This window comes from Netta rufina (assembly GCF_964035555.1).
Source record: "Netta rufina genome assembly, chromosome: 6".
Taxonomy (NCBI): domain Eukaryota; kingdom Metazoa; phylum Chordata; class Aves; order Anseriformes; family Anatidae; genus Netta; species Netta rufina.
In genome coordinates this window covers 15,817,090-15,837,953 of record NC_140129.1, presented here as the reverse complement: position 1 = coordinate 15,837,953, position 20,864 = coordinate 15,817,090, and the positions used below count along the sequence as shown (strand labels likewise).

General features: G+C 43.5%; 1 protein-coding gene across 1 annotated transcript in view; it reads left to right on the top strand.

Moving 5' to 3' along the window:
* Nucleotides 1-416: 416 nt before the first annotated feature.
* The window catches only part of UBE2E3 (ubiquitin conjugating enzyme E2 E3), a 60,921-nt gene continuing 40,473 nt past the window's right edge, over nt 417-20,864 (top strand). Inside the window, exons 1-3 of the mRNA XM_084288994.1 lie at nt 417-545; nt 1,695-1,897; nt 4,063-4,113. Of these exons, the coding sequence (XP_084145120.1) occupies nt 1,704-1,897; nt 4,063-4,113 (245 nt within the window). The 5' untranslated portion in view covers nt 417-545; nt 1,695-1,703. The remainder of the gene's footprint in view (nt 546-1,694; nt 1,898-4,062; nt 4,114-20,864) is intronic.

The window sequence follows — 20,864 nt, the reverse complement described above, 5'->3', positions numbered from 1 at the left end:
CCGGCCCGGCGAGCGCGCGCGCCCCCGGCGGCGGCGGGAGAGCGCCTGCGCGCACCCCAGCCCAGAGGGGGGCGCGCTCCGGCGGCCGCCAGGCGGGAGCGAGCGCCCCCCTCGCCTCGCCTCTCCTCTCCCCTCCCTCCCCCCGCCCGCCGCCAGCCCCGCGGCAGGCGAGCGAGCGGGCGGGCGGGGGCGGGCAGCCGCCGGCGCGCCCCCCCCCCGGCTCCCGTCGCTTCTCCCCCGCCCCCGGCGGCGCGCTCCCGGCCGCCCGCCGCCCCCCGCCCCGGCCCCCCGGCCCGCCGCGGGAGCCCGCGCCGCAGCGCCGGGGCCCGCCAGCGCCACCCGCCGGCCGCGGGGCCGCACCGCGCCTCCCCCCGTCCCCCCCTGCTCCGGCTCTCAATGTTCCACACCGCCCGGCCACAGAGCCGCCGCCGCCGCCGTATAGCCCCCCGGCCGCCTCCGTCCCCCTCCTCGGGCGCCGCGGGCCCGGCCCGGCCCCCCGCCACCCCGGCCCCCCGACCCAGCAGCGGGACAGGACGCGGGCGAAGGTAAGGGAGAGGCGGGCGAGGTGGCTGCGGCGGCGGCGGCGGCGGCTGGGCGAGCGCGGTGGGGGGAGGCGGGGAGGAGCGGGGGGGGGCGGCTGGAGGAGCTTTGTTCTTGTTTTCGGCGCTCGCTGCCTGCCGGCGGCCGGGGCCGCGGGGCCGGGCCGAGTTGACGCCTGGCTCCGGGCACACACGCAGCGGTGCGGAGCGGAGCGGAGCGGGGCCGGCCGGGGCTCTCCCTCCCTCCCTCCCTCCCTCTCTCTCCCTCTCTCTCCCTCTCTCTCTCTCTCTCTCTCTCCTTCCCTCCCTCCCTGCCCACAAAGCGCGGCCCCCAGCCCTGCCGCAGCAGCTCCCCGCCGCGCTCCTCCTCGGCGCCCCCCCCGCCCCCGCCTCGCCCCCCGCCCCGCCGCCGCAAAATGTCGGGCTGCCGGCCCGGGGGGGGGTCCGCCCGGCGCTGCCCAGGGCCCTGCCAGCCGCCGGGGCTGCCCCCGCCCGGGGCGCTCCGCAGGCATCGCGGGGTCGGGGCGCGGGGTGGGTTTTGCCAGGGTTTTTTTTATTTTTCCCCTTTAAAAAGCGGCCCACGTTCTCTCTCCCCCCCCCCCCCCCCTCCCGGCGCCCAGCCCTTTAAATGCACAGAGCAAGTGTATGTTTCGCTCTGAACGCAGCCCAAGTCTCGCTGGCAATGTATTTTCCCCGAGAGAGGGGGCGAGGGGGGAATCTGGCGTTTGGACCCAATAAAATGCTCTGCTCCAGTGTAAATATTTACAGGGTATTAGTGACTTTTTAAAAAACATTTTCAGTGAGGTCTGTTATTTACAATGTGTCATAAGTTATTAATGTTGATTGCCTAAGTACCCTGCTAAATCTGTCTCATGCCTCGGAACAAAGTCGACAATTGGCATATTGTTTAAAGTATGAAAAAAATGCGAGTGGGTTTAAAAATGGGAAATATCTGTATATTCAGAAGTGTAAATACTGCGATGTAGCTGTCAAGCTGCAGCCCTTGTAGAGGAGACAAAGAAGCGATCTTGGTCAATTTCGCAGTGAAATTGACTCGTCTCCAATTTAAGTGTTCCTTGGAGCTTGGGGAATGGCGAGAGACCGTCCTGCCAGTTGTACTAACTCTGCCTCTTCTTTTCTCCTTCCCCCAAAAAGTTCCCCACGATGTCCAGTGATAGGCAGAGGTCAGACGATGAGAGTCCAAGTACCAGCAGTGGTAGTTCGGATGCCGACCAGAGGGATCCACCAGCACCTGAGCCCGAAGAGCAAGAAGAAAGAAAACCTTCTGCAACCCAGCAGAAGAAGAACACCAAACTCTCCAGCAAAACTACTGCTAAGCTATCCACTAGTGCTAAAAGGTAAATGCGCCAGTAAAGCGTTCCGTGGTGGTTTCGCACACTGCGTGGAGTCACGGTGTTCGCTTGCGCTTTTCGAGGCAGAGGGATTCTTATAAAGCTGTATGGGAAGTAGTGAAGTACAAACTTCTGTAGCACAGGAGTCTTCTGGGAAGTGCCTTCGGTAATCCAAGTCTTGTTGGGGTGGTAATTACGCAGGCTGGTCGTACTTCTTTTGAGAAGTTGTTTGAGAACTTGGTAACTTACAGGCCGGCTGGGGGGCACCTCCGTGACTTTCACGTTTCTAGAAATGAATAAGTGTGTGTCAGCTCCAGGTGTCTTTTTTGCAGAGTTAGTTTTCCATCCCTTATTGGTATAGGGTGGAGTCCTCCTGGTGTGTTTCAGCCTGCAGCCTGATGATGAGCAGTGCTCTTTAATTAAAGAAGTCGCAAAACCCCAGTGACTTTTGTGGGCCTTCTGACTAGCTTCTCGCGTCAATGTACGGTAGAGCCTTTGCACACCTTCAAGTCACTGTTTTTTCCTGGAGTTCTTTCGGGAGAAAGTTAGGCAAGTCTTCTCCCTCAGGATCTGCAGATTCGAGCCATAGGGTTCTTCAGGTAGCCTCTACCTTTAAGTACCAAAATCTTAAGAAACCTCGCTCGGTTTTATCTGTTACGTTTTTATTTGCATACAAGTTTTCTGACAGTCCAGCTTTTAAGACATGTGCTTTAATCATTTTCTGTAAGTCCAGCTGTGTGAAATAAAGCAAACTTTAAATCCCTTGATTCCAGTTGTCTTCTGAGAAGAAACATAACTTTCCAGTCTTTTCCCTCGAGGTCCTTTTCTGTACAAATATTTACAAATATACTGTAGCCAGAAGACCTGTGGAGTAGCCATAGTAGCTTTGAGTTTTGCTTATTTGGTGTGAATACAGGGGTTCAGACTTGTAGGAATGTTTTAGTATTTTTGCGTTGTACTTAAATTTGGTAAATACTTTTTGAAATATGCTGGAATTGCTGCAGGATACAACTGGGTGACATTGGTGACTTTTTGTCTTGTTAAAGAAACCCTATAAAATAGGACTGGCTAAAGAAGGAAGAGTTCTGGAAATGCTATGCAGATTTTGCGATTTATTGTTACTTATCTTTTTTTGAAATGCCTGAGGTCCGTCATGTAGAAACCCTAGACAGTTTTTTCCTCTTGCCTTTGTTTCAGTTAATTATTGTAAGTCCAATTCCATACATCTCAAATAGTTCAGCAGTCTGATCGGACTTAACGGGACTAGTGCAAGGGGCTTTCAGGGCGGTTTCTGTCAGCTCACATTTTACCACTCGCTATTTGTATGGAAGAACAGTCTTGCTTATGTGAGCCTTCTGGTCCAGAGAATTCTTAGTTGTGATTTTAAAGAGGGATTTGCCATGAGTCTTTTAAAATTACACCTTGTATGTGTCTGAATAAATTATTAAATCCACCAAAAGTTTCCAGTATTCATTTTTCTGGACTGTAACACCTTGGGAATGGTTGTTACAATGTAAAGCTAAGCACAGATTATTTCGAGTTATTATGTCGCTTTTTATCATGTAAAATACAGCTACTGTATAAGGTTGGGGGAGGAAAGGCAGGAGAAGGTGTGGACAGGAGCAAAGTTGATCTGGAGAGATCATTCCAGGAACAGAGACAGACTTGCAGATCTGCAAATCTACTTTTGAAACACCCTGCAAAGCGGGAGGTAAAATATTGTCAAAGGAATGTGTTTGCTGACAGCATGGTTCACTTCTTCAGCCTCGATCACAGCTCTGTTGCACTGGTTTTAAGTCACTGTCAAATGTGCTTGTACAGCCTCCCCCCCGCCTCATTTGCATATTAGCTTGCAAAGAAAATCTCTCTGGTAAAAAGTGCTCAGATATGAAAAAGAGTCACTTTTCTGAATACTCGTAGGGAATTTCTACCAAACTCAGCTGTGAGTGTTCTGTTTGTGTACAGCATCGAGCAGGAAAAAGCTGCAAAGTTTCTCAGCTATGGGATTTGGGTTATGCCTCTGAGAACAAAGAGGAAGCAGCCATGTTAGCATTACTGAAGGCAAAGCCAATCTTGCATTTAACTGCATGGTGGTAGAGGGCAGTGTAATTCCCTGATTTATTCTATAGACTATCTCAAATGCTTTGTGTCTGTTCTCATTTCACCAACAGAATCCAGAAGGAGCTAGCTGAAATAACCCTTGATCCTCCTCCTAACTGCAGGTATGTAACAGCTTCTTAAATTGTGGACAGTGGCAGGAGATTAATCTGCTCAGGCTAACAAATGGGAAAGTTCGTGTTTACAGCTGGTGACTATTAGACAAAAATTGCATACAGTGGATTGAACAAGCATAGGGAATGTCTGATATTGAATTCTGGTATTTCATCTGCATGTTGTAGGTGTAGTCATTTGTGGTTTAAGTACATAGTAAAATATATTCAGTTTATTTTTTTTGTGGCTGGTCCCTGTCTTTGTGAAACATTGATTGTACAAACTTCAAAATACATGGAAGCTTTTGACTTAATGTCTGCGTGTAGTTTGAACTGGCCTTTTGAGTGCCAGGTTTATAGAGTTATCGCTTTGTTCTGAAGCAAAAGTAAAGGAACTCTGTTTGATTTTTATAGGCATTCTCTTAGTACGTTGCTTAGTGGTTAGATGAGAGGTATTGCCTTTAAATTTATGTTCTGTTGGTCAGAGTTGTAGTTGCTTGATAAAGGATGTTTTTAAGGAGGTTCCCAACTTGAGAGATGTCTGTTGGTTTTTAGAAAGCAAAGTCATAGGCTTGGAAGGCTGAGTGATAGAGTCTTAGTTGAAGTGAAGGTAACTGGAGCACTTCATCTGTAGGAAAGTTAAATAGTAGCATAGCTGACTAATTTCTTTAAATCTTTTACATTTTTTACTTTTGTTTAAAAGATGCATAAAAATTCTCATTAGCTGTGAACATCCAGCATTAAGTTTTGTGCTAAAACTGCACTTTAATAACGTTGCTTTCATTTGATGCACCTCAGTAAGCTTTCTGACTGTAAGGTTTCTTCAGATTAATAGCTCATGTAACAGCAAGCATTGTACACGTGTTAAAAAAATGCTGGAAGTGCTGTCTGATGTTACGTTAGAATTGTTTGGCATTTTGAATAGTTGGAAGGGGTTGGTGCAGATCTTGTGAATTTGGTAAAATGTGTGATGTTATCCTATTTTAACAAGCTGGGAGAGGCAGGGACTAACCAGAGCTGCGTTTTACTGTTTTTGCGGTAAAGGTGTCTTATCCTGAGGACTATGCTGTAGATTGCCTATGGCAGTCTGATGTATTTGCATGCGGGGGCAGCGGGGTCTCCCTCTTCAGTAGAGGCAAGCTCTGTAAAGCGAGAAAATGTGGGGGGTTGTTTGTTTGTTTGGGTTTTGTTGTTGTTATTTGTCGTTGTTGCTTTTTAATAATTGTCCTCTTACTGGGATCTAGCTCTGTGTTTGTCATTAATTTTGTGCTTGCCCCCCTAAATGAGGCATAGTAGGAAAAAAAAATTATGAAGGAAATGAAACACTAATGCTTTTCCTTGTTAGATAAATGCTGAAAAGATTACTGTAGCGGTTTCAGGTTCAGCAAGCTACAGCTTGGCTTTTCGAAAAAGAAGCCTCCCCCCTCACACTTCCCAATCGCATCTGATGTTTAGCTCCTTGGGAAAGCATGTTCCTCTGGTATTAGCACAGGAGTGTTGCACAGAATCTTTCTTGTGAGCTGGTGCTACCAGTTGCCCAGGAATGCTGTTGAGAATGATGAAAAACCTTCGATGTGTCTAAAATTATTGTAACTTCTCTCCTACAGAGTGTAGGGGAAAAGATAGATAGATAGATAGATAGATAGATAGATATTGTCAGTGAGGAAGCCAGTGCTTCTTTTCTTGCAAGTATTTTTGAAGAGAAAATCACCCTTTAATCAAGAGCAGCTGTATGATGAGTGTATTTTTACCTTCCACAAACATATTTACAAGAGACATTCACTTCTTTAACAGAAATTCTGGGTTTTCAGGATGAACAGTTTGAACAGAGTTTCACTACCCAAAGGATTACCATTTCACTGGAATTTAAGGTTTAGAAAGAGCCTTTTTGATATCCTTTGGAGGTAAATGTAGCTGTGCAGTTTGCAGAGCAGTTGAAGCAAAAGGCTTGCAACATGCTTTCTTGTGGGGTGCAGTAGCACAGATTAGACAAACTGATGCAGCAGGCATATGACACTCTTCATGCAACAAGCAGCAGAATGTTACTTCTTACATTTCTTGTAAATGTGTATAAAAAGTAAGTAAAAAAAAAAGTTTAAAAGCCTGTAGAACGTGGGCATATTCATGTGTGCTTTAAAAATTAAAAAGCCCTGTGTTGTAAGTTCTCCCAAGGGGATTTCTTCATGCCAAGCTGTTTCTCCTGCAGTTCCAGAATGCACCCTTATCATTTGCAGTCCACATGTTGCAGGCTTCCCAGGAAGATAATCGCTAGCTGATGTGGTTGATAGTCCTTCTGGTTGCCCAGTTATTGAAGTAATTAAAAATAAATAAATAAATATGATATAGGCAAACAAAAAACAGTAAATGTAATTTTAATTCGGTACAATGCAAATACTGAAAAGTGTGTTGAACTCTCCTGTACTGAGGTACGTGTTGGTGTCTGCTGCTGCTTCTCACCTGCCAGTGTAACTGCACGTAGAGTTGCTCCCTAATCCACTTCTATCAGACTGATCTGAGGTTGAGTTAGCAACTTAAAAATGACACCAACCGGTTGCACTGTGATTCTCACACACGAGATGCGTAGGTTTCCTCAGTAGTTAAATTTCCCACAGTCGCATCTATTACTATAACATCTGTTTTGTTAAAATGCCAGAGCCCCAAGAGAGCCCCATTCTTGGGTGTGCTGAGCAGGCCTGGGCTGTGCATTAAGTTCTATTTTAGGCACTGGGATAGCAGAATGACAGGCAAATTAAAAATGTCTAAAAAGCATTTTTTGCTTGCTTATCTCAACGGTGGAGTTTGGTTTCTGATTCTGTTCAGTTAATTGGGCAATGTACTGTTAGAAAAGTCACGTTGTTGTGTTTGTGAGTGGTAAACAAACTGCATCCTGGGGGGTACCATGTATAAAATCTTAATGCTGACAGCTGTACTCTTTAACATACAGTAATGCTCAAAATTCTTGTGGATTTTGGTGAGATTTCCAAGAAAGATAGAGCACTGAAAACAATAAAACTAGATTTGGTCTTAAGCCACTAAAGATGATGGGAAAGAAGTTAAGTACTGCTTTCTCCTTGTGTTTTCTCTTGGCTAACAGAAGAGCCCAGAATGAGTCAGTGGGTGTCCAGCTGTAGCACCCGGGCAGATAGGTAAATCCAGGTCACAAGTATCTGATCCTGTTTTTTCTTGCTTTTGCTGGCTTAACTCAAAGTTGTATTACTTGATGCAGTGTGCTGTATTTAATTTCTTTTGTGCTTTTAATAGCATAAAGCACAGCTAAAAAGGTCTTGGCCCTATTGCTCCTGGGCAGCTCAATTTCAAACCATGGCCAAGCGCTTATACATGCTTCAAGGTAGGGAAGTATGCCAAAACCCACCATTGCACATTCTCAGAAAAATATTGCAAAGATCTTGCACGTAATGCGTGGTAAATCTGTGCTGCAGGGATGCTCTTAAATAGGTTTGACATATCTGGAATAACTATTTTCAGTTCGTGGCATAAAACTGCTCCGAGCAGAGGGCAGCATGCTGTAGCTGAGGTTAGATCCGAGGCTGCTGTTCAGACCTGCGAGATTTGGGGGCTCTAGCTCAGGTGGAGCAGGGCACAGCTGGATCCCACCGTCCTTGTGCTCCCTGGATTGTAGCGTTGGCATGAGTGAGGCATTCCCAGGGACACTGTGATTTACAGCAGCTTCCTTTAGCTGTTCCTGGCTGCTCTGCTGATCCACATTAGCAAAACTACGTACTCCCTGTTGTCTTTCCTCACTCCTCATTTCCACTCCAAAATTAATCATTGTTCTTCTTCATGAGAAGGTTGTAGAAGTTCGACCCAATATTAAATGTATTTAGTAACACCTATGCCAGCATATTTTATAGTTTATGTCCTGTTTTGCAACAAATTCAGTTTGGTGTAAACTTCGGAGAAAATGAAAGCAAACACTAAAATCAGTGTATCCACTGAGAGCTTGATTCATGTGGTTTAGAAAGAAGCGAGTTAAGATAGTGTGCCTTTCCCATGTCAGTGTGAGAATTTGAGCATTTTACGGTCTATTCTGTCAGTTGGTTTTAATCACTTCTCTTTGTTAAATTAAAGATCAGACATCTGAAAGCAAGTGGTTAAAAGAAAAAGGCCAGACGAAGCACGTGCCGTAGAGCCCCAGTCAGAGGCAGCTTTCCTCCTTTATAGCTGCTGGGAGATGGGATTTCTTACCAAGACAGAGGTTCTTGGATCATCCCAAAGGCTCTCTGCTCTGTTTCATCCTCTTCCTAGTGAGTGCCTGACTGAACCTGATCAGTCTGCTGAGAAGATTTTTCTCAACAGGGATTACTATCTCTATTTATTTTCAGGCCTCGTACTCTAATATATACTAATGTGATTTCTCAAGCGGTACTACAGAAGGTAGCAGTTGATGATTTTGCTGTTTGTACCCTCTTCTAAGCTTGCAAGTATGTTGATAATTTATGAGTAGCTCATTTTAAAATTACTTATTTTAAAATAACACTCCAGAGTATGTGTACTGAGCACAACGGGCAGAAGACGTAGGGGTTTCGTTTCAGTGCCACATTCTTGTGCTTCCAGAGGATTGCATTTGCTACATCTTGGGCTAATTCTGTGCTGCAGTTTTGCCAACTCAACCCCATGGTCTGGAGTTCGACACAAAGAGAAATGCTTGCAAACCCCTGGCAGACAAATGCTTTTCCTGGTTTAGTTATGGACCCACGAATCCAGACGTTTGTAACTGTCTCACTGTGGTTATTACCCCATCAGTGAGGAAGCATTGCAGTATATATTTAAAGCAATATTGTGAAGGTATTCTTCAGACCAGCAATTTAAGCTCTTTCAATTGAGGTGTCTGAAACAATGAGAAGCAATGAACAATTGCTCCGGTGGTGCAGGTTCCTTTATGTGCAGAGAGAGCTCTGGGCTGAGCACCCTTCCACAGCCTTGTGTTAGTGAGGAAGGTGCCTCAGATAAGCTGGTAGAAGCCTTCCTTTTTGTTAACATACTCCATCTACAGTAAGGTTATAGGCAAATGTTTACTCTGCAAACAGTCGTGCCTGCTGAAGATGTTACTGCACAGCTGTGGTTTGCTCCAGTTCTGCCATGTGGGGTGACTACTCCAGTCAGCAAGTGAAGCTGGCTCATCTGATAGTGCTACCCACGGGGAGGAAAAAAAAAATCATCCAAGTTTGCTTAAATGGTTTAAATAGGTGATTGAAATGAACTCTGCTGGATTTTTCCTCCCACTCTTCAGAGTAGGCATTGTTCACATGAAGCATTTTGTCAGACACATCAGGATGTGAATAAGTCAATCCGTTCCTTTGTCTCTCAAATGTAGTAAGTTTCCATCTCTCCTTTGACAAAGCCAGGCGTTAGTTTTGTTACTTTTTTGAAATCAGTAGGAGGAAGAATATTCTGAATGTAGTCAAATACAGCAGCACAAATGCATGCCTAGGTCGTCGCATGTACTGTTGTGTTTTTTTCATAGAATAGGATTTCATAGAATTCTTCCAATCAAGCTTCTGGCTTTTCAGATCAATGGCAATCTCCTCAGTTTTGCATTTGTACTGTTCATGTCTTATTGGGCAAATGTCTTCATGTTGCTAAATATTGAGTATCAAGTAAAAAAAAAAAAAAAAAAATCAGTTTGGCTTGTTTTCACCTCTGTAGTGAAAACCCCAGCTGTGAACACTAAATGGTTCCCTACAGGAGGAGCTGTTGATTGAGGTAGGTAAGAGGCATTATATTAGGAATGCACGCAAGAATGCCCATGCTGAAATTGAAGGAGCAAAATTTAAAATAATGAAAAAGTAATCCAAACCCTACTTCATAATGTATCTTCTGCGAGCTACATTGTACTTTTTATTCTGTCTCTTCTTGCCCCCGCACTTGCTTGCCACTAAATATAATAAATCCATGCTACAAGAAAAGAAAGATGAAGTTTGCAGAATGATTCTGAGAATACAAACCCACAAAATTATTTCTAACACTTCCTTCCCTGTACAGAAGTTTGCAGTTGCAAAAATGCCATTAAGAGGGCTCACAAATCCTGTAAGAACATGTTTGAAGTAGCTCTCAAGTGAATATTCAAATATTGCTTTTCAGAATTGTCCAGCTTTGAACATAGACTTGCAGTTCCTTCATTGTTAGTCAATGAATGTAAATCAGTGGCTCATAGTGATTTAAAGATCTGTTAATTTAATGATAACCTTGATTTATCTGAAGTTATTTCTACTAAGCCGTTTCTTCCTTGCTCTTTCTTCCCACCCCCTTTCCTACAAGAAGAGTCTAGTCTAGGTCAGGCTAGCAAGGAGTGGTGTAATTTAGCACAGCAATCAGAAGTTGGTATTTTTTGTCCATTTGTAGTAACAGCCTCATTCTGCTATCTTTATGTGTGTGCAGAGTGGCTTTTACCTTATTTGCCAGTAGTCAGTGAAACTGCTTAAGGAGTAGGGATGAAACAAATCTAGAAAGACATTTCAGTAAAACACTGAAGTGTTAAGTTTTGCTGGAGTGCACTGTTATTTAACATGCATTTAAAAAAAAATAATGCAGCAGTGGAAGATTGTGTAACTCCTGTATGTATTGAATTGTGAGAATATTTAAATTACTTTCTTTTCAGTTGAGAGTGGATGAGAGATCCACTAACTAAAATTGCTTTATGTGTGTTTTTTTTTCCTTCACCTTGTCCTGGTGTTGACCTCATTTGAGCTCTAAACCAAGTTTGTTTGTTTGGTGTTTTTTTTTTTGTTGTTGTTGTTTTTTTCCAAAAACCCCCATACAGTGAATTTCTCATGGAAGTAATGTGAGCAGCATAATTAAGACAGTGTTATGCAATATAAATAAACTTTTCTACTCGTAGGAGTAAGTTTTTCTGCCTGCAAATTTGCAGATTAGGCCCTTGTGTAAGCAGTGTCCACAGTGCTGTCATACATGCTCTTAAATGTCTGTATGTTAGTCGTAAGGTCTTATAAATCTTTCACCAGTTTTCATTAGCAGTACTTTCAAAATGGAGAAAAAAAATCGGCCATCTATCTACTCTGGAGCTGCAAAAATAGTTCAAACGCTTTTCACTCAGCTACTGGTGTTACAAAACTGATCCTCATTATTTCTAAGTTTTGTCTGGAAACAATAGAAGAGCCCAAGATGGACCAGTCTGTTTAAACAATTCTTTAAGCATTGTTGTGCAAAAATTTGTAAAAACCACAGAGTAATATGTCCTTACGCGTAAGGACAAATCTGCTTTTCAAATATCCATTTGTATAACTGCACAAAGCCCGTTCAGGCTCTGTGATAAAACTAATTAAAGTATGCCATATATATATATTTCTTTTTACATTCAAGCTGTGCCTTGCTCCTCACTGCCAACCTGTTATATTTAGTTTGTAATAAACAGTGTACATGGCAAGGTCCTAGCGCACTGAACACCTTGCCATCAGACTGACTGTCTGTGTGTGTCAGTTACCCTTCTTTGATCTGATATTTACTTTTACAGCCTTAGGACACCTAATTTTAACTCAAATTAATGAAGTGTAAGTAGATGAGAAATAGCTAAACTGTTAAACCCTTTATTTAGAATTCGTCATCTACTTCATGTAAAACTGATGGGTGGAGATTTCCTGCGACAGGTGTAACTGTGCTTTGCAAATATGTGGAACGTTCTGAAACAGGTAGTACAGGCATGATGAAAATACCGTAAGCGTGTTTTGAGTTAGGCTAAGCAGGCAGGAGCAAGGATATCCAACTACTGGCTGGGATGGGAGAATGCAGGCCATTAAACTAGCCACAGACTACACTGTGACTTTAAATTGATGCCTTTTTTGAGCCAGTAACTGCTAGCAATGAACAAGTCCTAACCTGCTTGCATTAGCTTGGATTAATTTTCTACAGTGTCCTCATGCAGAGAGCGTTCTATGCTATTATCGGGTTCAGAGCTGTGGTTGAAGTGGTTGTTAATTTTATAACACTTACTCTAAAAAAGGCTGGTCAGATCTGTTAGGAGCTCAAATCGAGATTTACTTGACAGTGTTGAAACTGCTGTAGTTTAGCATCACTTCCAGGAGCAAGAGGGGCAGAGATTGCCGTGATGAAACACCACTCAGAACTGCAGTTACCAGTAGCTTGTGTTCAGTTTGGAAGGGTGTGTAGGGAGGGTCTTTAGAGGACTGTCCTGCAGTCCTTCGTCACTGATGTTTTCATTATTGACTTGGATGCTGGACTAGAGCTACATACTAGAGCATGTAATAAATGTTACATTTTCAGGTAACAGCAAAGAGGAAGTGATTACGGGTGCTTTGGAGGACAGGACTAGAATCCAAAGTGACATGGGCAAATGTAGGAAGTGACCTTAAATACATGCAATAGCACACAATTTAATAATGAGAACTGCAAGGCACAGCCCTTTAGTAGGCATAGTGGGCTGCACAAATCCATGGGAAAAAAAGGCTGGGTAAGGAGCAGTTTTTCAGAAGAGGTGTAGCAGGCCTGAGGATCATGTGCTTTTCAGGAGTGAACAATACTACTAGACCACAGCAAGAGAAATAAATAGAACAGCGGTCACAGTAGGGAGATGCATTAAAAAAAGAAGTGTTGGAGACATGGTGTATAAACTCATCCCATTCAGTTCAGCAGTAGTAAAGGCCAGCTGGAGTACCTTATCCAGTTTTAAGCACTACACTGCGAAACGGCATGGGCTAGCTGGAAAGAATACAGATTAGAAGAAAGAAGGAATAATCTGTGGATGTATAAGAGAGTTCCTGCAAAGGAGATACAGCAATTACTGCTAGTCTTATCGGGTGGTTATGGGAGCGGCTTAAATTGCTATAAGGAAGATCTAGGGTAGACATTTGGAGTACCTAGCTATAAAGACAGTATGCAGAAGGAGGTGGTGGCTCTGCATCACCAGAGGTTTTCAAGAACAAAGGTTAGACATGTAACTGTCAGGGACTGCTTGGGTATAGCTGATCCTGTGTTTAAGCAGGAAACAGACTAAGTGACCACTTAAGGACTAGTTTGACCAAGCTATCTGTGGCAGTGGATTTAAGTAACAGTGTTAAAGGAAGGCTCATCAGGAAGTGATTTTCCCCTCATTTAAAAACTCTGTTGTAATATTTCTCTCTATTGTATTTCTCTATTGATAGAACTTGGGTTCTGTCATTTCAAGCAACAGCAGTAACAGCAATTATTTAAAAAGTCACTGGAAACAGTTTTAGCCCTGTTGTCAATTTAAAAAAAAAATCTAGTGATTTTTCTGCTAATTATTTTTTTTTCTATGTAGCTTCATTTTCGGTTTGTGTCCAACCCTACTTTCCTTGCACAGTCAGCATATTCTGCTGATAACTAGAAATAAGCTAGACACATGTCTGATGTTCTCCAGGGGTGTATCACCACTGTGAGAAACTAATAACACTGGTTGTGTAGTAGATCTTGATTTTGGTTGTGTCCTGTGCTCCGTGTTTGGAGTTTCAGCTTTTGTTCCACAGTCATATAGGTACATCTAGCACTGAGATAAACAAAAGCAAGGGATGTTTTTTTCCCTGCTTTACAGAGGCAAGATGCAGTCAATATGCAAGGCTCAATGCATCTGTGCACATGCATGCCGAGTGGATCAAGTGCATCAGAAAACAGTTGTGTAGCATGCTGCCCCTGACCAAGACTCTACCATGGATCCTATCCCTAAGCACCCTCAGGAGTCAGGGCTCAGAAGGTTGTAGTGAAACTGTAAGCAGCCTGGCAGGTTTCCAGCTGATGAGTTAATGCTGCTATAAACTCCAGTAGTTCCTCTTTGAGGCATGCAGAAGGGTGCAGACACTGGGAAAGTAGCCAAGAAAGGCAAAGAGCAGACGGCAAAGCTAAAGGCCAGCCTCAAGGATTCACAACACAATTGTCTTCGAGGTGGGATCCTCCCATGCCAGAAGCCCTCTCCATAGCTCCGGCAGCAGCACGGGAAATTGGTAAGCAAATTAAGGTATGTGTTCAGTGCAGTTAGCCTGACTTGTCTGTGCTTGGCTAGCATAGCTTGAGCAAAGGTAGCTGCTACCTGTGCCCAACGCTCCTGCCACCCCACCACTGGATTAGCAGTAAAGGGTGCTGCAAGAAGCAGTGGGCTCACCGTCATGCCACATTAGTTCATTGAGCTTGAAGCTGCAACCAGGCAGTTTTTAACTCAGGTTAGCACTTCAGTCTCAAGCTTAGGCAAAGAAGTCACCAAAATATTGAAGACTGGGTGAGTCTGTAGAGCAGAGCATCAGCAGGTCAGATTCCATGGCACAAGTGAAAAATAAACAGCAAACAGAAACATTAGGGTCTTCTTTTCTGTAGGGAAAGCTATTTTTGTTTGAAATTTAAGTAAAGCGTTTAGCTTGTAAATGGTTTGAGCAGAGTGAGTTTGGGGGGGGGGGGGGGAAAAGTGTTGCAATAGATCAGTGGCTGCGCAATAGGAGATCTGTGCAGCTGATGATGATCCCTGCTGTGAAGCAGCAGCTATTGCAGCAGACAATGGGCAGCTAGATTCCTCCCCAGGCACACGCACCTCTTCTTACAAACAAAGGACTTGTCCAGCCTGCAGTCACTGCCTGGGGTGTGCTCACACTTTAACCAGCTTTTGTCCTTCTGCCTGGTGCCGCAGCACCAGAGACCGGGTGAAGAACCCACTGTGGCTGTGTTTGTGCTCCGTGGTGGAGGTGTACCTTGTGCTTGTCCTGACTTCTTCATGGATGCTTTGAGAGTGCCTGTGTCCATGTCAGTAACGCCAATGTCGGGAGCTGTGAGGGGCATCACAGCCATGGTGGGACATCAAGGATTTACTAACGCCTTCCTTAGCAGGCACCTTAGGGGCCTAGGGAGCCAGGCCCACTACAGCACAGCCCACTTAAACAGTTTCATGTTTGGTGTTTTCAACTTCAGCATCTTGGGAAAGAAATGAGATTCAGTTTAATTTCTAGTCTATAAAGCAAAAGCAGGGAGAAGTCTTGGGAGACTAAAATCTACTTGTAATGAGCTCTGTAACAAACGCTGTATTCCCATGGAAGCAAATTTAAGTGATCTAAGTTACCCAGTACAACCTACTGCACATTAAGCATAGCCTGAGTGATTAAACTGAGTTCTTATGCCAAAGGAAAGAAATACAGTACCAACTGAAGTTCTGCAAGCCTGATTAAACAGTAATCAAATCTGAGAGGGTGATCTTCACATGATAAACTGTGTGAAGAGCAGTCTATGGCTGCAGAAGTGTTTGCTTGCCTGGAGTAGATACTTTGTATGGAAGTAAAATCCCTACAGATTTTACACTGCCAGGTAGTGCCATGTGGCTTGCCTTTCTGCCACAGAGTGCTGTGGTCATTCAAAGAGTTTGAAGAGCAACCTTGCTGTCGCGTCTTCAAGTCTGGTTTGCTTCTATTTATTTGTTTGTTTGTTTATTTCTATGAAGTGACTGAAAGCCATAGTCACAGATGGTGTTCTTGCTTCCGCCACAGCAAACACACCACAGCTCGTTATTTAAATAAGAAACAAGTTACTAAAGTGAAATGGTCACAACGAAAGCAGAACAGTAGGAGTGCAATGATTCATTTGATAATACACAGTATCAAATCTTAAATCAATGTGGAGAGACCAATTACTTTTCAAACACTAGTTTTCCAAGTTTTTTTGTTTGTTCGTTTTTTGTTAAACTGGTTTGGTTTTGGAGTTGATTTTTTTTTTTTTTTTTTTTTTTTTTGTCTTAGGAATAACTGAAACAAAATAATTTCTTATCAGTTAGAAGGCAAGCTAACGGTAGCAGTTGTTGATACTAAAACAACTATTGCAGGCTGAGCACTGTGTGGTTCTCCTAGATATAAAGGGCATTCTGGGCAAAGTTCCCATAAAATGGGTGTGCCTTATTAGAAATTAGTGAAGAGGGGGGCAGGGATGGAGGAAATAGAGATACGAGTTGTACTAACTGCATAAACGTTCTGTCATCGCTTTATTTTCTTTTGGTAAAGAAAGCAAGCTCTGTAAGGACATGCCTGAAGTTTGACAATGGTAATTCTGATCTGGTAGAAGGAACTGAGAACTGTTATTTCTTATGAATTGCACTTGTTTGTCTTTTGTGTGATTGTTCTATGTTTTACATAAAATGTTGAACAAAAACTAGAAATAATTATTTGCTTAATTTGGCCTAACGATGTGTGATGGTGGTCTGTGCTGTTCTGCCCAGTGTTTTAAAGAAGGCGAAAAGGAGGAGCTGATGCTGCAGGATGCACTTATATGAGATTTTGCAATTTTCTGTGTAGCCATGACATAGCACTGAAGTTGTACTTAACCTATGTAAAATTCAGTAGTAGATTTTTTAAAAAGATAATATTGAAGAAATAAACTTTTTTTTTTTTCCCTGTAGGCTGAGGCAGGTGAAGCTTTGCTAGCCTAGAAATCATAAGCCAAAATTTATCTGTCCTCACACGTACCCAGGCTACATGCAACATCACAAAATACATCTTTGGACTTGGGACCCTGCTCAGGGGCAGTGTGGGGATTTTGTTCCGGATTCCTTGGCTGCTGGCTGGCGTGGCTGTGGGCACGTCTCGCCGTGCATCTCCCTGGTACAGAGCTCACCACGGAGCACCTGGCTGGGCTGGGCTGGACTGGGCTGTGCAGAGAGCAGGCAGTGCCAGCAGGCTGCCTGCCTGCCGTGCCAGCTGCCTGCAGGACTGGGTCATGCTGCGGAGGGATGGGGCTCCTCATCTTCTGGACGTTACTTAGCCATTTGTAGCTCCTCTGAGTTGCTCTCTGTGTGTTTGGTCTCATTAATTGAGGACCATGTGGTGTCTGATGTCGTGCTCTAAATGGCTACTGCCTAATTTTCACGCAAGCAAGATCGTAGGAGAGGTTTGGGTAACTCAAATGCACTGCTTTTGGCCAGAATCAATTTTGAGATTCCACCAGCAGTAGCAGTGTTACACATGGATGTGGCACGCTTAACTTTTCTTTACTCTTTCATTCAGATTCAGACCTTTGAGGAGTAAGTGTTAATGAAATCTCTGATCTGAATTATCAGACTCTGCTGTGCTTGCACTTTCTTTTGTTTTTAAACATGGGAGTAGGAAGACAGAAGTGACAGTGAGCAGAGCTCTTCCTGCGTCTGAGATAATCTGGATGCCTCTCCTCTAAAATCTGCCAACCAGGCTGGGAAACTATCCAGTAAAGGTAGCCTGTGCCCACCTCAGGGATAGCAGCTAGTTTCAGGATGCTGTTTATCAAATCGTAGTGCAACAATATAAAAATCAGTTTGGCATTCTCCTTCGAAAAAGTCAGTGAAGAGCAGATACTTTGGAGAGGCCGTATTGCCCCAGGTCTCAGTCAAAATCCACTTATGTCCAGAAGCATTCCAGGTTTAAGTTTAAAAGATCCATGGACTTTTGAAGTCTGATGCTGGGCGGAAAAAAGGAACAGTAAATCATGTAGAGAGTACTCCACATAGCACAGCGAAAGCTGTTTCTGGAAGTAATTGTATCGATCATTTTCTGAAGTTGGTCGCTGATCACGAAAATGAGGAACCTGTTGCAGTTAGTTCTGCAGTCATTAGTGGTGCATGCTTGATGAGCAGTGGCTGAGACACCATGCAGTAGCTGCTTATGCAGAATCTCTGTTAGGTGCAAAGACAGGTGGCAGAATATACAGCTCTGAGTCACCCTGGCACTACTGGAGTGCATAGCCATGGTCTTTAAGCTAGACCCTGGATTTTATTCCACCTGTATGCAGAACAGGGCAGGGAAACAAACCTTTGTGCTTCACAGTCCTAGGGCTGTTGTAGACCATATAAATTTTACTGTCTTGAGTGCTTTGACATTGCACCACCTGCACGTGGTCCTAAGTGACCTCAGCCTTCGATAGGAGCAAATGATTTTCCGGGGTGTCCCAGCTGTGCTCTAGAGCCAACAGCGCGGCACTAGCTGGGGTCACCTCTTTCTTCCAGGGAAAAACTCTATTAAACCAGCATGTTAATTGGATAGCCATGCTTTGCTCGAAGTGTGGCTCAAAATGAGTGTGCTAAGCAATGCTGTGCCTCTCTAAGTTAGCAGTTCCCCTAATTTTTCTAGTCTTGTGCTGAGTCTTGGTGGTGGAGTTTCCAATATCATTAAAATAGTTATTTGGGAAAAAGATCTTCCTAAGTGTAGTTTGAAAGACGGAAGCTGTACTCTAAAACCTTTCTGTTCTCATATTTGATGTCTGCAATAAGTTGTTCCCTGTGTTATTAATTCTTCTGGCAGGTGGAGTTAATTTATTTGTGCATTAGTCTTCGTGCTGCTGGATGAATTATAGATTTAATTATGGTCCAGGTGCTCAGAGCTTTGCTGTTCTTCAAAAAATGAAATATAAAGGAAAAGTGAGTAATTTTTTGGCTTGTTGAATAAATGTAAACATTGGGAAACTATGCCAGAGTATAAATAAAGAGCGGATTTACTTTGCAGAGAATGTTGTTATCTACTCCAGGGTGTTCTGCTTGGTGGGGAGGATTAGTGCTCTGTGTTATACTGGGACACACCTTTTTGCAGTTACTACTGTATGCAACAAAAGATTAAAATCTTCTACCTACAATTCCTTGTGCTTTTAGACCAAGTCTTTTTTCTGCAATTATGGCCAACTACAAACTGCAACACTACTTATTTGTGTTTATTTCTTGTCTTAAAACTGTTTTCCATCATACTTTCCATCAGTCTGTATGAAAAATTACTTTTTGGATGACATTTAATTCCATGAGAGCCCTTTTCATAACTGGTTGTTCATGGTCAGGCCAGAATACAAGATCCATGAAAGAAGTGTAATTTCTGCACTTTGCAAACTTATTTTTTCTGGCAGCTGTAAAGCTACTCTGAAAACTTGAATTTATGCGCTCTCCCCACTAACATCGGTCCTTTAGCATTAGATCTTTGGATGCTGGCTGTTGAAGCTGCATTTTCTGGTGCGAGATCTAAAGCTTTTCCTTGGCAGGTATTTAAATGCCAGCAGATCAGAGCTTTCTTCCTGGCGAAGGGCAGTGACGGGTAGATGCCTTTCTGCTCGCTACCTGACGTCAGGGCTGCAGAGCTGCAGCCCCCCAGCCCAGAGGGGCAGTGCTCGCAGTGTGGGCAGGTGCTGGATGGACGCTGCTGCTCCCCAGCTCCCGTGTGACTTTATGTGCGTAGCTGGGAGCTACTCCACTGCCCTGGGTCCCAAACAGCATCCTCTTCCCACAGCACTCGCATCCTGTCATGGTCACTGTCGGCTGCCCCATGCAGTCAAGGCACTTTTATTCAGATATTTTACTAGGTACATGGGTATCTTGATTAAAGCAGCTAGCTTCATTTTTTATTTTTATTTTTTTTTTAGGTTTAGAAAGCATAACTGCAACTGTATATATATCTGCATGGGTGTGAATGTATGCGTGCATACAAATAAGCTCTCTGCTCTGTGAAGAGAAGAGGTGTTTCTCTTTTTACTGAGATTTCATGCAATATATGGGCAAGGGGCAAGTGTATGAGCTATGCTAATTCAGTGGGACTTGCTTCTCTTCATTCTTCATTTCTGCATTTTTAATTACTGCCTTTCTGGTTTGTGGCCTTGAGTCAGAAAAAGCACACCATGCTTTCCTCACCTTTTCGAGGAAAGCGTGTGTCTGTGTGTGTGTAACAGCTTTTCTGAAGGGAGCGTGAATTGGCCCTGTTTCAGCTGCCACTAAACATCACTTGGCAGTGCCCTTGGAATAATACACATCTGCTGCTGTACCTGAGACAAAAAATAAAGACTACCTTTCTTAATAGATTTAGCTATTTTAATATGCCATTATTACTTGCAATAATATGAAATTTTCAGATGAAGATAAACTGTCCAATGTATCCTTGCAATTGTCTCCTTTTGCTCCTTTTCATTTTGGAGGTGGAAAAATTCATGTCATGGTTTCATTATCTTTTTGGTACTGCATGACCAATACCCTCAGAAGTCTGCTCTTCCTCAGACAGAAATAATGTTTGATGTGTCTCCCGAGGAAGCAGCCAAAAGTACGCATTCTGACCTCATCTTTAAGCTTTTTCATTTCCTTTACTGACACTTAATGAAGTTACTATCACAGCCATTAAAGATAATTTTATAATACATTGCAAAAGTAGATTATGTAATTACAGTTTCTTGTTGTACTGTTTAAGCATGAAGTATTGATGCTGATTCTTCATTTTGGCCTACTATGGCAGTGTCAGTTTGCTCTGGTTGTTAGTTATGAAGTGTGTTCAACATCTGAGGTGGTAAGGAGCTTATCTGGGGTGGGAAAATCAACATGCATTAGAGCACCTTGGTATTTTTTGTTAAGAAATCAGTGAAATTTCAAGTACCACTTCATAACGTGTCTGTATTTCCCACTTTTTCTTTGACACTTAATGCAGGGGAATGTTTCCAAAAGTTTTGCCAGTGTTACTGGATTCATTTCTGCTTCATTGGTATATTGGCATTGTGAAGAGCTGTGCAGCCATGTGCTCAGCATGGCTCTTGCTGCTGGGCCTGGAATGGGATTTTCAGAATCAAGCTCTCTTGGTAGGTGGCAGCTTTTGGCTGGGAAGGTACACATGCCATTTCTTAATTTGAATACATCTTTAATGGGGCTAAGTTTAGAATAAGATTAGGGAGTAAACTCTTCATACGGATTTTCCTATTACGAGGCCTAAATTTAGATTCCCTTTTATATAAGGATAATGTTAGATCATGAAGTACCTGCATTTTGTGGGAGGTTTGGGAATGCGTGGAGTAGCAGTTCCATTCAT